The sequence below is a fragment of the Microtus pennsylvanicus genome, chromosome 9, assembly GCF_037038515.1.
Source record: "Microtus pennsylvanicus isolate mMicPen1 chromosome 9, mMicPen1.hap1, whole genome shotgun sequence".
NCBI classification, from domain to species: domain Eukaryota; kingdom Metazoa; phylum Chordata; class Mammalia; order Rodentia; family Cricetidae; genus Microtus; species Microtus pennsylvanicus.
Genome location: NC_134587.1, coordinates 108,679,245 through 108,694,537, shown reverse-complemented (window position 1 = coordinate 108,694,537; position 15,293 = coordinate 108,679,245). Strand labels below are relative to the sequence as shown.

At 56.1% G+C, this 15,293-nt stretch overlaps 1 protein-coding gene across 4 annotated transcripts in view; it reads left to right on the top strand.

The window, feature by feature from the left end:
- The first annotated feature begins 1,601 nt into the window (after positions 1 to 1,601).
- Unc13a (unc-13 homolog A) overlaps positions 1,602 to 15,293 on the top strand; it is a 48,031-nt gene continuing 34,339 nt past the window's right edge. For all 4 annotated transcript variants that reach the window (XM_075987084.1, XM_075987085.1, XM_075987083.1 and 1 more), the window contains exons 1-9: positions 1,602 to 1,714; positions 7,176 to 7,205; positions 7,755 to 7,854; positions 9,821 to 9,938; positions 10,559 to 10,682; positions 10,890 to 10,963; positions 11,290 to 11,344; positions 12,248 to 12,280; positions 13,776 to 13,983. In XM_075987084.1, the coding sequence (XP_075843199.1) occupies positions 1,693 to 1,714; positions 7,176 to 7,205; positions 7,755 to 7,854; positions 9,821 to 9,938; positions 10,559 to 10,682; positions 10,890 to 10,963; positions 11,290 to 11,344; positions 12,248 to 12,280; positions 13,776 to 13,983 (764 nt within the window). In that variant the 5' untranslated portion in view covers positions 1,602 to 1,692. The remainder of the gene's footprint in view (positions 1,715 to 7,175; positions 7,206 to 7,754; positions 7,855 to 9,820; positions 9,939 to 10,558; positions 10,683 to 10,889; positions 10,964 to 11,289; positions 11,345 to 12,247; positions 12,281 to 13,775; positions 13,984 to 15,293) is intronic.

Genomic DNA, 15,293 nt, shown 5'->3' with positions numbered 1-15,293 from the left:
AGGCAATGCTCTTAACCTTTAAGCCGTCTCTCCAGCCCCAGGCTCTTTGCTTTTATATACGGGACTCGGTCTCCTTGTTGGTTTTGGGGGGACTCCATGGATCTAGGTATAACAACACACAGACACAGACACACACATAAAGACATACTTGAGTGTGCACATATGCTCAGACTCACACATGCTCACTCACACTGACACACAAACAGAGCACACACTCACACACAAATAGAGACAGTCACACACTTACACACACAGGCTCAGTGAGCAGAAGCACTTCCAGCCACGCCTGAGGACGTGAATTCCTGGAGTCCACATCCTGGAAAGAGAGAAACAGCTCTGGAATGCTGTCCTCTGACCTCCACGTGTTGCGTGCTGTGCTACCCGTGAGGCTCACTGCCACACTCATAAATAAATGTAATTTTTTAAAATTTAGATTTATTTTATCTTATGTGCTTGAGTGTTTAGCCTGCACGTATTTCTGTTACAAAATGGGTGAAGATACTTACAGGTGGCGGAGCACTTGCCTCACATACGGGAGGTCCTGAGTTCAAGTCGTTGCTCTGAAAGACCTTCAGAGAGGACCTTTTCCTCCAATGAAGTCCCCAGAACCAGGACACTCCGAGTCCAGACCACTGGATGCAATTAGCAAGAGGTTTATTAAGTAAACACACAGGTACCTGTGGGCGGCAAAGTCTTTTAGAGGACTTGCGCGCCTGCAGACTGGGGGAAGGTCTTTTTATAGGAAAGAGGGCAGCAGAAGCAGATTACAGAAGCAAATGCGTGGTTAGTGGTTGGTTGGAATGGGGCAAGGGGCACAGGTGGTTTTTCCTTTCCCAGCACAGATGTATGGGAACTGACATCCTGTCATATAGATGTTCTATCTTATATCCTGCTTTACAGATTGTCCTATTTTATAGATAGATGTCCTGCTTTGCAGCCAGGGACCCTGACCTCATTCTGCACTTACATTTGTTCGTCAAAAGCCTTGTGAAATGATGTTACAGCAGCTAAGCTGGGATCTTTCATAGGGGGAATTGTTTCTTTTGTGAACTGCTGATATTCTAAGTTGGGCACATATGCTGGCTATAGGCATCCTGTTTCCCAAAGCAAACGGGATGTTCTCATGAGAGCCGGCTAGCTGCAGGTCCTGAGAGGGTCCTGAGGGTCTCAAGCGAACAGGATGTTCTCATGAGGGCAGGCCAGCTGCGGGTTCTGGGGGGGGGGGGTGTCCAGAGGGTCTTTCAGCTCCAGCGTAAAAGAAAACCTGAAACAAATATAATTCAGTGCTAGGAAACCAGGGACGGCTCCCTGGGGCACTGGAGACTGGGAATTGAAGAACAAATAGGAGTTCTGTAACCCAGGAGAATGTAAAATAAGAGCACCGGTTAGGTTGCTCAGAGAGGGAAACAGAAATGTGGAGACCTAGATAGGCGGCAACAGGGATGGAGAGGCTGGTCCCTGCTGATCAGCGGGCAGACGGGACCGGCTTGGGCCCGCCCTGCGGCCCGGCGCTTTAAGGCGCCCGGCCCCGCCCCGCCCCGTCACGCGTCCCCGGCTCCGCCCACGTCGCAGCGTCTGCGCGCGTCGGGCGCTGTCCGCGCCCCCGGTGCTGAAGCGACATGGCCCGTGGCTGGGCCCCGGCTTGAGCCCCGAGCCCCGCGCTGCATCCGCTGCGCTCCGGCCGCCGGAGTCATGTCTCTGCTGTGCGTCGGAGGTAGGAGCTGCGTGGACGCGGGCAAAGTGCCGGGTCCGTCCGCGTGGTCGCGCCGAGCAGGGTTGCACCGCGGCAGGGACCCCCGGTGCGCGCCGCAGGGCACGCGCGGATCAGCTCTGGGGGGTCCTGCCTGCCGCACACGGGCGTGGATGCGGGGCTTGTGCGCCTGTGTAGACGCTGTGTAGGCACTGGTAGGGGCGGGGGAGTCGGGCGGCTCTGGGGTGCGGGGTGTGGGGGCAGTGGGCCCGACCTGGGCGTTTGGACACCTCCTCTGGTCCCCACTGTCCCCCACTCAGTGCTGCGGGATCCGCGGAAGCGTCTGGTCCCCTCTTCGCCTCACCCCTATGACTGGAGGGAGGGTAGGAGACTGGGGGGGCAGCTATTTTGGGGCCAAAACGCCATCTGCACCGAGGCCCACGCCCAGACCCACGCTCCATGTTTGGTGAGGGGAGGCCGGGAACCACCCGAGAGGTGTGACCCCTGCACCTCTCGAAGCCCCGGGTGGGGCCAGGAGCAGCCCCAGGGTAGCTCTGCTGCTGCAGACCTTGGGCGGCGGAGAGGGCAGATAGGGGCGCATGCCGACACAGTTGTGAGCTCTGGGTCTTTGGGGTGAGTGTGGGTCCTCCCGCGTCCCTTCCCTTTCCCACCTCCTGGAGGCTGTGTGGGGCGGAGGGTGAGTCTCCTACCGCCTCAGATCTCAGGCTGCTGGAGACCTTGGGCGGCGGGAGTGCGGATTTGGGCTCCGCGGCTGCGTGGCCCGGGCTGGTCCCGCCCCTCTGCCCCTCCCCCTCCTTCCCAACCCCCTCCGCTCGCGTTCCATTCACAAACCCAGCCCCGCCCGCCCGCGTCCCGCGGTGCCCAGCTCCAGTTGGTTGGACGCGGGTGTTCTTAAAGGCACAGGAACCCTTTTCTGTGAGCTGGTGCTGAGGCCTCCTTCCCGCTCAGACCTCCAGGCCTGGGAAGTAAGTGGAGTCGGATGTGAAGGTGACCCTACCCTCTGGGCATTTCCCACAGGCCCAGTCAGAAATGGAGGTGGACCTCTTTCTCAGCAGCTCTCTGTACCCCGCATCCTCTTATCCTGCCTAAAGTGTGGGGGGCGTCACCCCTACTCTGACGCAAACCGGAGGTTTGGCTGCGGGGGTGGAGAGCGGGCAGCGTCAGAGAGGAGGCTTCCAGAAACACTGGCCTGGGGCGACATTTGTTTGGGATTTCCCCGACTCCCTGGGTGAAGGGCAGGGCTGTAGGGGGAGGTAAGCCCGCTGGGAGGCCTTGAGGGAGCCTGAGCTTGGTCAAAGCCTCACAGTAGTGGAAACACCTTCTGGCCATCCAGGGTCCCATGACTGTCCCCACATGTTCTTAACTAGGCCCGGGACCTCTTAAGACTCCTTGGGAGCTGTATGGCTAAGTCAGGAATATGGGGGCTCCAGTCTCCCGGCAATGGAAACTTCCGTGTTGCAGGCACAGATCTGGAGTGTCCACACATAGGCTAATGAGTGCTAGGATATGCACATACACGGGCTGGAGCTGAGGCTTCGTGGGTGCAATGCCTGCAGCCCCGTGGGTGCAGTACTTGCAGCTCGGAGGACGCAGTGCTTGCAGTATACACAAAACCAGACCTGATGGCACACACCTCTCATCCCAGGACTTGGGAGGCAGAGGCAGGGGATCAGGTCATTCTCATCTACATCTGAGGGCAGCCTGCGCTACATGAGCCCTGGCACACATGCAAGAATAAAATATAGTAAGGAAGATCCCATCCCATCCCAACACAGGCATAGACTTGACCACACTTCCCACCTCCCAAAGCACACTTGTTCACAGGCAGACAGGCCAAGCAGTCTGTCCACCTGTGATCTCACCTGACTTTGCAAGAAGCCACATATGTGTGTGTGTGTGTGTGTGTGTGTGTGTGTGTGTGTGTGTGTGTGTGCGCGCGTGTAGAGGTGAATAAAAGAATTTTTGGGAGTCTGCTCTTTCCTTCCATCATTCGGGTTCCAGGGTCATCAGGCTTGGCCGCAGTCAATATTCCTGCTAAAGCCTCCCTCCCTCTTTGTTTGTCGAAATCAGATGGATCTCTTACTGAAACTCAGCTCACTGATTGGCCCCACTGACTCCAGGGTTCATTTGAACCTGCCATCCCCACTGGCTCTTTGCCAGGGTCCTGGGGATTGGAACTCAGGTCTTATTTAGTTCTTGCATAGCAATCTCTTTACAGGCACCCAGGAGCTAGCTCCCCAGCTTCTTCCTCCAGTTTTCCTTTAAAAATGAAAAAGATACATTTTAGCCAGGCACAATGTCGCACAACTTTAATCCCAGAACTCAGGAGGCAGAGGCAAGTGATCTGTGTGAGTTCCAAACCAACTAGGTCTATAGAGTGAGTTCCGGGTCCGAGAGAGAGAGAGAGAGAGAGAGAGAGAGAGAGAGAGAGAGAGAGAGAGAGAGAGAGGCACCCTGACCCTACCATTTGTTCCGAAAGCTGGGCCTCGTGTAGCCCAGGCTGGCCCTCGAGTCTGTCTTTGAACTCCTGGTTGTCCCGCCTTAATCTCTGGAGTTCAAGGATGACAAGTGTATATCTTAAAGTTTCCATAACTATTTCATGAATAAGGTGAGCAGAAGAGGGGGTATGAACATGAATGTGTGGGGGTAAATTTGCCTTGAATCCGGAGTAGTACCCGAGTCGAACCTGTCTCTCCATCATAGCAATCTCCCCTCACCTCACAGATGAGGAAGACTGAGCCCCAGAGAGAGGGCCATCACACAGTCACACAGCAGGGAGGAGCTGAGGACTCCCTGGCTGGCTGTGAACTGGGGAGGAAGGTTGGGTCCTGGTCCTTCTGTGAGGTCCTTGATCTTCCTCTTTTCCCAGAATCCTTTGCAAAATTCTGTCCCTAGCTGCCTGATCGCCGCCCCGCCGTTACCATCCAACAACAGGGACCTCCCCACAGCAACTGTCCCTGCTTGCCCCCATCTGCTTCAGGATGCAATGGCGGGTGGCAGTCCTGTGCCCAGTCAGCAGCCAGAGTCTCTATTGCTGTCATGCATGGCTCCCTGAAAGGTCTGATGGTCTTGCTTAGTATGCCCTGTGGCCTTCCAGAACCTTCCCTAGTGGCCGGGTCCCCCACACTGCCCCAGTGAACCCGAACAAGTCTCCCCAGGAGAGTTGCTGCTTTTAATCAGAAAATAGATCTGAGCATCTGAGGCTGCCGGCAGGAAGTAAAACTAATGCCAGTGACAAGAGACCCGAGCGAGGGGAGCGAGGGGCAGTTCCACCTCCGTTCAGTCGGGGAAACTGAGGCCATGGGAGGGCAGGGACCTGAATCCCCAGCGCCTGCCCAGGTCTCCCAAGTTATAAATAGCTAGGCAGCTGAGGTGCTTCCGCAGCTGACCCCAGCGTGGCGCTAAAGCTGGTGGCCATGGGTGAGGGAGATACTGCAAATAGAGTTGCTGCTTTAGCCTGCTCCACGTTCCACTCCCCAAACCTGGGTCCTTCAGACTTCCTTTCCCTACCCCCAAACACCCACCCCTGCCCCGCAGACACCCTCCCCTTTCCTCCAGACACCCTCACCTCTTCCCCAGACACCCTCCTCCCCTCTCCCCAGGCACCCTTCCCTCTCCCCCAGACATCCTCCCCTCTCCCCCAGACACCCTCCTCCCCTCTCCCCAGACACCCTCCCCTCTCCCCAGACACCCTCCTCCCCTCTCCCCCAGACACCCTTCCCTCTCCCCAGACACCCTCCCCTCTCCCCCAGACACCCTTCCTCTCCACCCAGACACCCTCCCCTCTCCCCAGACACCCTCCTCCCCTCTCCCCCAGACACCCTCCCCTCTCCCCCAGACACCCTCCCCTCTCCCCCAGACACCCTCCCCTCTCCCCAGACACCCTCCTCCCCTCTCCCCCAGACACCCTCCCCTCTCCCCCAGACACCCTCCTCCCCTCCCCCCAGACACCCTTCCCTCTCCCCAGACACCCTCCCCTCTCCCCAGACACCCTTCCCTTTCCCCCAGACACCCTTCCCTCTCCCCCAGACACCCTTCCCTCTTCCCAGACACCTTTCCTCTCCACCCAGACACCCTCCCCTCTCCCCAGACACCCTGCCCTCTCCCCAGACACCCTTTCCACCCCCCAGGTACCCTCTCAGACTCCATCCCCATCCTAGAAACCCCCACAGCAGGCTCCAGACCTCACCCCTAACCACCCTCCCCCAGGCTACTCCCCCACCCTGGCTCTCCCCCCACTTCAATACCCTCTTCAGACTCCCTGCCTATGTCCTGGGTCTCGGGGTCCTAGCCTGAGGTTGTCAGAGCCCCAAGCATTCAGCCAGAACGGGGGTGGGGGGACCCCAACAGCCTTTATCCTCTAGCCACAGAGGCCACAGTACAGGGGCCAAGGATCATGGAGGAAGAGGGGAACATTGGGGGGGGAGGACCAGGTAGGAGGCAGGGGAGACATCAGCTGGAGAAAGTGAGCTGAGGATAGGCACAGGGAGCTCACTCACTAGCCATTGGTCACACAGCAGCTCCTCTATCTGGCCTGCATCTCTGTTCCCTTCCCACAGTGTCCAGTCCTCCATTCATGCTGCACAGTCCCAAATGTGCTAGGCACAGTATCAAATCTGTTGGTGTTTACAAACTGAGTTTTCCAGCAGGTGCTTGGTGATAGCACAGTTCACATAGGACCTCAAGGTCTGGAATGGGAGGTGTGTGATGCCATCTCTTAAGTAAAAAACGGCCATGTGCACAATATTGTCTCTCATGGAGTGTCCACACTGTTACCAGGAGCCAGCTGTGGTGATGGCTTCTGGGAGCGAGGGCTGCTGGGACCTGGGAAGACGGGAGAGCTTGTCCCTGCTTTGGGTTTGTCCGGGACCTGCACACTGTCTACACACATCTCAGAAGGGAAGGAAAGGGCAACTGGAGACACAGAGGGACGGGTCATCTGTTCATGGGCTCTGCCTTCACCCGGCTTTGGAGTGCTGAGTGTCAAGCCGTCAGGACCTCTGACCCTACAGGTCACAGGGAATGTTTCAGGACCCCATATGTCTATGTCATCCTGCAAGGCCTCTTAGGGGAGGCCTATCATCTCCCCAGGTCCAGTTTTATTGGGGTTGGAGGGAAGGAGCCACAGGGAGCTTGAGGGAAGGGGAGGGTTGCGCCCATGGGCCAGACACCTCCTGCTCTATCTGATGGCCTTTTCCCCCTCTCTCCTCTTCTCCTTCCTCTTTCACCTCCTCCTTTTTCCCCCTCCTCTTCCCTTTCCTCTTTCTCTTCTCCCACTTCCCTCCTCCTCTCCTTCCTCCTCTCCCTCCTCCTCTCCACCTGACACTCTTTTTAACCTCCTGCCTACCTCTCTCTCTTATGTCTCTCTTGCTTCCCTGTATCTCTCTATCCCTATCTTCATTTCTGCATGACTCTCTCTCCCTCTCCTCCCCGCACCCTCTTGCTCACTCTTGTCTCTTCACAGTCAAAAAAGCCAAGTTTGACGGTGCCCAAGGTAAGTGTCCTGTCCTGGCTGTCCTTCACTGTCCCCATGCCCTGTCTTTCTGTCTTTTCTTGTCTGGTCTCCTGGGCCTGAGGAGGGACTTTGGCACCTGTTGCCATGCAGCGGGCAGGTTCATCCCAGGAGTGAGCTTTTTCCCCAACGAGGCCAGCAATCCTCTTGGGGAGGGAGGCAGGGTGAGGGAGTACTTGAGATACAAGTGAAGCCCTAGGCCTGAACACTACTAGCCCCAAACTCCAGCCCGAGCTCTGTCCCTTTCATATTTTAAGACAGGGTCTCACTGAGCTGGCTTTGTTAGCTTGGGACTGTAGCTGAGGTTGGCCTTCAACTGGTCATCTTCCTGCAAGGACTGTCAGTCCCTCCTGGGGCCTCAGTCTCCCCAGCTGAAAACCAAACCCCTTAGACTTGGCCTTCATTACCCAATTTAAGAATGGATGGTATCTGGTGGTTTTGGGACCCGGGCTTGCTGGTCCACCATTGGGGTGAGGTGAGCACACGGACCTGAGAGGGGACAGCCGGCCATTGTCCCACTCTCTGCTGCAGAGAAGTTCAACACATACGTGACTCTGAAGGTGCAGAACGTGAAGAGCACTACCATCGCTGTGCGAGGCAGCCAGCCCAGCTGGGAGCAGGACTTCATGTTGTGAGTATGAGGCCCCGCCCTCCTCCCCACCTCAGGCTCCACCTTCTCTCTTCTGGCCGCTCCACCCACATCTTACCCACTACAAGCCCCGCCCACAGGCCAGTTCAGACATGGCTCCGCCCACCACACCCATTGCAGAGGCCCCAGTCCCAATCCCTTCTCCCCCACCCCCACCACTGGAGACCCCTATAGACTACAGCTCCAGGCCACGTCCACAGCAAACCCACAGGTCACGTCTTAGGACGTGCCCGCAGACCCCGCCCAAACAAACCCCACCTCAGCAGGCCCCGCCTCGCCTCAGGCCTCACCAGAGACCCTACCCCCAGACAGGCTCCCCTAACACGGCTGTCCCAGCCCCCACCCAGTGTGGTCATCCTCCCCCACCCTCACCCCCACGCTCCCCTTCCTGCATGAAGCCACGCCCATCGCACTACTCTCTTCCTGGCAGAGAGCCCGCCCACCCGCTCACGGCCACAGCTGCCGCTTTTTTGCTCCCTTCTGCGCCATCCCTAGTCCGGTCCCTCTGCCCTCCCTTACGCCCCCCGCCCCCCGTCTTTTCCCCTCCAGGCAGTGGGAAAGATTTTAAACGCTAAAAGCCTCCTCAATGTCATTTACATAAAACTGTCCCTGATCCCCACGGCCCCAGCGGCTCCCTCACTTCCTTAGATGCCCTTCTCAACTGGCCACCCCTCCAGGACCCCTTCCCTGACCCGCTGCCAAAATGCTACCCCCGTCCCTTCTCCCCACCTCACTGCCTCTGCTGTAGGAGCCCATGTGACCTCCGCAGGTACAGTACAGGGGGAGGGTACTCAGCAAATACTTGTTGCTGAATTCCTGCACCCCCAGCCAAGCAGGGCCACAGAGCCCACTTTACAAAGTGACCTCTCCACTGGGCTGTTTTATTTATCTTGAAGACGGGATCGCATGCAGCCCAGACTGGCCTAACTATATGGTTAAAGATGACCCCCCAAACCGGGGCTGGAGAGATGGCTCAGTGGTTAAGAGCACTGACTGTTCTTCCAAAGGTCCTGAGTTCAATTCCCAGCAACCACATGGTGGCTCATAACCATCTGTAATGAGATCTGATGCCCTCTTCTGGCATAAATCTTTTTTTTTAAGATTTATTCATTTATTATGTACACAACATTCTGCCTCGATGTATGCCCGCACACCAGAGGAGGGCGCCAGATCTCAGTACAGATGGTTGTGAGCCACCATGTGGTTGCTGGGAATTGAACTCAGGACCTCTGGAAGAGCAGTCAGTGCTCTTCACCTCTGAGCCATCTCTCCATCCCAATAAATAAATCTTAAAAAAAAAATGACCCCAAACCTGATCCTCTTGCCTCAGCCTCCTGAGGGGCGATATTACAGATGTGCACCAAAACACCTGTTCCTTGTCCCATCTTTCCTTATGCCTAGTGACCAGGCTGCGCCCCATTCTGAGATTTTTCATTCTTTTAAATCAATCACGTCCATCACCCTGATTGGGGTCTCTGCGGTGAGTTCTATTTTATGGACGAGGAAAAGGAGACCCAGAGAAGTCACTCTGGCATAGGGTTGGCCGGCGTGTGGACTCAGGCATGGTCAACCCCAAGTTACCCCTTAAAGGAGTCTGGCCAGGACCTGCTATGGAGGTGTGTGTCCCTTGTCCCCCAGCATTGTCAGGGCCTCATGACCCGATGAAGGGCCAGTAAGACAGAGGATGTGATGGTCTCTGCTGCCCCATTTCTTCCCTCCTGGATGCACCTCTGGCTGCCTGTGATAGTCTGAGCTAGATGCTCTTTCCAAAGGCCTCAGTTTTCCTCCAGAAAATGAAACCACTGTGTCATCTCTCTGGACACTTGGTCTCCTCCCGGCCGGCTTCCTACTGCAGTTCTCTGTGTGTGTCTTCAGGCCAGTGTCCTGACCTCTCTGAACCTCTCTTCTTCCCTACCCACCCCCCTTATGTCCCCTCCTGTGCACACAGCGAGATCAACCGCCTGGATCTGGGCCTGACGGTGGAGGTGTGGAACAAGGGTCTCATCTGGGACACTATGGTGGGCACTGTGTGGATCCCGCTGCGGACAATTCGCCAATCCAACGAGGTGAATGACAGGAGGGGCCCAAGGCCTTGGGGTCTAAAGAAACTGAGACTTGCCTTTCCCCGCCCCTGACAGTATCAGTTGGGGTCTCCAGAGTTTTCCCTGGAGGCTCCCCATTGTGTCTGCATCCCAGTCAAGGATTTAGTCTCAGTTAAGGATCCAACTGGCTCTTTCCTGGCCTTGAGGGTCTGGGCATATTTGTCTAGCTTTGCATCCCTGGACTGTGAGCTCCTCAGGAGCCAAACTAGTGACTAGGGCCTCCTGGGGACTCCAGCACCACCCAGAGTAGACCAGGCTTTGACAAGACACTGGAATCTGTTTTTAAATAAGTGAATGAGGGGCTAAAGGAACACCCCGACACCAAGAACCAGAACCACAGGTGTGAGGGTAGATGGTGTCCTTCTTCACGGATGACTGTCATTGCATGAACAATAAAGAAACTGAGGGTCAGAGTGGTCCTCAGGTGCTCACAGTGCTCATGTCCCAGAATGGGGGGTCTCGTTCCTGAGGGTGGAACAGTCCCTCACCTGTGAAGTGGCAGGGGACTGGGATAAGAGGCCAGTGAGTGACCATGCCCTTTCCTGGGGGCTCTGACGCTAGCCCCATGCCTTCACCAATGACAGGAGGGTCCGGGAGAGTGGCTGACGCTGGACTCTCAGGCCATCATGGCAGACAGCGAGATCTGTGGCACCAAGGACCCCACTTTCCACCGCATCCTCCTAGATGTGCACTTTGAGCTGCCCTTGGGTGAGTCCACAGGCATGGCCTGACCAATGTCCCTTCATGGGGACTGAGATGGCGGAGGCTGTGTACTTCAGGGTCCTCCCAACCCACCCTCCCCACCTCCATCCATTCCTGGGGTTCCCCAGGATGCTCCCCACACCACCCAGCCAGAGCCCAAGGGAGGGAGGCCAGGTGTCCCTGGCATCCAGGACACGGCAGCTTTGCTCGCAGACATCCCCGAGGAGGAGGCGCGATACTGGGCCAAGAAGCTGGAGCAGCTGAACACCATGCGCGACCAGGATGAGGTGTGTCACCCAACAGCAGCTGTTGCCTGCTGTGCTTGCCTGTAGCTGGCTTCCCGATGCTCCAGACAGAACCCAGCCACCCCAACCTCTTGCCCCATCCTCCCTGCCAGCCCAGCTTCAGGCTGGCTCTCGTCTGTGTCCCACAGCTGAGACCCACGCAGTGTCCTGGATGGGTGGGGACGGGAGATGGGCCACTGCCTATTCCTACTTGGGTGCACTCTCTGTCTCCCCATCCAGCTCCATGGATGCACACAGTCTGGTGCAGAGGGCTTGTTGGGGGTAAGCCCGTGTCGCCACTGTCCCCTGACACACTGTCCCCTCCTTAGTACTCCTTCCAGGACCAGCCGGACAAGCCGCTGCCTGTGCCCAGCAGCCAGTGTTGTGAGTGCCTCTCCCCCATGGCATGACGGTAGTCACCATCCTGTCTAGAGGTTTGCGCCCTGGGGTCAGGCCAACAGCTTAGCAGAGCGGCCCAAGTCTGGTGTGCAGCCAGAAGCCAGAGCCAAGCCACACATGATCCTGCCCAGGGCTCGAGTCCCTCAGACACCCAGACACATCCAGGATGGGTTCCCATGCACAGAGGCGTCAGCTCCTGTGAGTTCTCTGAGGTCCCTACCCGCCCCGTGTGGCCTCCCTCTTCTCAGTGTCCACCCAGGACGGTGGGAATGGGACAGCAGTGGGGTTCCCTGGGGGCATCTCGTCAGTCACTCATGTCCTGGAACAGGCCACCATGGGGGTAGCCTTGTGACCCTACAACCTTTTCTGAGATGTGTAGTGTTAGGTATATGGAGAGCATGGTTGTGTCTCTGGCCCTGCCAATGGGAGGCTCTGTGACTTCAAGCTGCTCACTCACACTCTCTGAGCAAAAAAAAAAAAAAAAAAAAGAAATTATGTGGACAGAAGACCTAGGGCTGGGGACATGGCTCACTCAGCAGGTAAAGAGTTTGTGACAGAGCACAGGACCTGAGTACAGATTCCTGACACCCCTGTCAAAACTGGGCATGGTGCCAGGACATGGAGGCAGGAGGACCCCTTGGAGCTCACTAACCTGCCTGGTTGGGGAGCCCAAGAGAGCAGATGAAAGACCCCGTCTGTCCTCAGACCGAGAGGGTCTGTGTTCTGAAAATTCCTGTGCTGGAGGCGATGTGGGGGGCATTGGGAGGCACTGACCTGGAATGACAGCCAGAAGCCAAGGGTAGCCTGCCCGCACCTCAAGGTGCCAGGACCGGGTGGGGCCTGGAATGAGGGAGATGGCTTGGCTTACCTGCGCCTGTTCTCTTGTAGGTAACTGGAATTACTTTGGCTGGGGAGAGCAGAGTAAGTAACTGACCCCGAGGCCCTCAGGGACCCCGAGGTTCCTTACTACACTGCACAGGGCATTGGGGACCCTGCGGGGTCAGAGGTGGGGCTTCCAGCTGTGCAAGGCCAGCAGCAGGTGGGGCCCCCATCTGCCCCAATGTGTGACCTCACCCCACATCTCAGCCTCTGTTTCCCTTGTAGCCCTGGAAGTGGCCCATGTCATAAATGTGGGGGAGCAGGGCCAGGTGTCAACAGCAGCCAGGCAGAGACCCCAAACCATCCCTGCCTTTATTCCTAACACCAGCCCAACATGCGTGAGGCCCCTGGTTCCAGCACCTGGTGTCCAAAGCACAGATACTTTTGGTTAAAACCTCGGTCTGGCAGAAGGTATCACTAGGACACTGGGAAGCTAATGAAGCCCAAAGCAGATGATTCTCTCAAAACCAAACGGGCTGGAAATGTTTAGGCAGATGCAGAAAGTTGGATCAAAAACCATATGTTGGGGCAGGCAAGATGGCGCAGCCAAGGCTGACGACCTGAGTTCGATCCCTGGGGCCGCATGTTAGGAGGTGAGAGCTGGCTCCTGTAATATTCCTCTGGTCTCCACACAGATGCTGTGTTACCTGTGCCCACAATGGACAGATGCAATATAATAATTTAATAAACATCTGGCAAACAAGCACAGACTCCAACTGAGATGGCTTTCCTGTCCAAAATAGCGTTGTCTAGAAAAAAAAAATCATTACTTGGAGGTCGTACACAGTTTGAGCTGAGAATATACAACTGGTCTGTGAGAGTCTGGGTCAGAGAATGCCCCTTTAGCCAAAGACACAAGCCAGATAACTCGGTGGAGAAAATGGTTGGGCAGCAGGGTGCTTGGGTAAGTGTGGCCAACTGTCCTGAGTGTCAGGGATGTTTGTCTAGGGGCCACTAGAAGGGCGCCCTGCACTAGGAAGTGAGCCATGTCCAGGCTCTGAAAAAAAAACTAAGTCCCTACTGCTACTCAGGCCTTCCTCAACCTAGATGATGTTGTTGTCAGGTCCCTGTTCTAGATGACACAGTGAGTCCTGCTCCCCGATGACACAGTTGGGTCCCCATGTCCTCCCAGATGACACAGTTGGGTCCCCATGTCCTCCCAGATGACACAGTTGGGTCCCCATGTCCTCCCAGATGACACAGTTGGGTCCCCATGTCCTCCCAGATGACACAGTTGGGTCCCCATGTCCTCCCAGATGACACAGTTGGGTCCCCATGTCCTCTGAGATGACACAGTTGAGTCCCCAAGTCCTCCCAGATGACACAGTTGGGTCCCCAAGTCCTCTGAGATGACACAGTTGGGTCCCCAAGTCCTCTGAGATGACACAGTTGGGTCCCCAAGTCCTCTGAGATGACACAGTTGGGTGTCGGTCCTCCCTGCTCTGCAGCCCTCGCAATGGGTGGGGTAGCAGAGGATGAAGATGCCCCAGCCTGGAGGTTGGTTTAGCCCCACCGTGCCCCCTCCTTCCTCCTGCAGATGAGGACCCCGACAGTGCTGTGGATGACCGGGACAGCGACTATCGGAGTGAGACCAGCAACAGCATCCCGCCACCCTACTACACGACATCGCAGCCCAACGCCTCTGTGCACCAGTACTCCGTGCGGCCGCCCCCTCTGGGGTCCCGGGAGTCCTACAGTGACTCCATGCACAGCTATGAGGAGTTCTCCGAGCCTCGGGCACTCAGGTGGCTGGGGGCTGGGAGTGCATGCCTTTAATCCACCATTTAGGAGGCCTACCTGGGTCAAGTTGGACCGATCTCACGGAATGTTTTTATTTATATTTGTTTCTTTTGTTTATTGGGGGGCATGTATTATGGGGGTGTGTATGTGGGGTGTCAGACAACAACTTTTTTGCTCTCTCCTGCTACTTTGTGGGTCCCTGCATTGAACTCAGGTCGCCAGGCTTGGTGGCGAGCACCTACCTGTACTCACTGAGCTATCTTACTGGTCCCTGGTGCTTTGTTTAACACCAGAGCCTTTATTTAATATGGGGAGGCAGGAGGATCAGGAGTTCACAGCTATTCTAATTACATTGGGAGTTGGAGGCTAGCCTGGGCTACATGAAGCCTTGTCTAAAAAGCAAAACAAGTTGGACAGTGGTGGTGCACGCCTTTAATCCCAGCATTTAGGAGGCAGAGGAAGGGATCTCTGAGTTCCATGACAGCCAGGGTTACATAGAGACATCCTGTCTTGAAAAACCAAATGAGGACTAGGTGCCACTTCTTTAAAAAAAAAATTATTTATTATGTATACCATATTCTGTCTGTGTGTATGCCTGCAGGACAGAAGAGGGCACCAGACCCCATTACAGATGGTTGTGAGCCACCATGTGGTTGCTGGGAATTGAACTCAGGACCTTTGGAAGAGCAGGCAGTGCTCTTAACCTCTGAGCTATCTCTCCAGCCCACTAGGTGCCACTTCTTATCCTGTGTGCATGCCCCCTTTTGTTTGTTTGTTTGTTTATTTATTTATTTATGGTTTTTCGAGGCAGGGTTTCTCTGTGGTTTTGGAGCCTGTCCTGGAACTAGCTCTTGTAGACCAGGCTGGTCTCGAATTCACAGAGATCCGTCTGCTTCTGCCTCCTGAGTGCTGGGATTAAAGGCGTGCGCCGCCACCGCCCGGCTATGCCCCCTTTTAAAACACTGGCTACACGAGCTCCTGGCCTTTGCCTCCAAATGCTGCAATAAAGGTGTGTACCACTTGCGGTTTACACTAGGGATGGAAGCCAAGGCCTTGCGCATGCTAACCAGGCATTTCATCACGCTTGCTAACCGGGCACTACAGGCACGCAGTACAGGTACTCCACCGCGCATGCTAACCAGGCACTTCATCAGCCAATCAGCAAGCATCCTATCAGCTCCCACACATCTCTGGGGGTTGGACGGTGGAACAGGGTGTGCGAACCCCCTAAGTTTGGCTGTGGACAGGCTACGGAGGTTTAAATGGTTTTCTGGAAGCAGAAACGGACAGAATCCGTCTGTCTCCTGAGACCAGC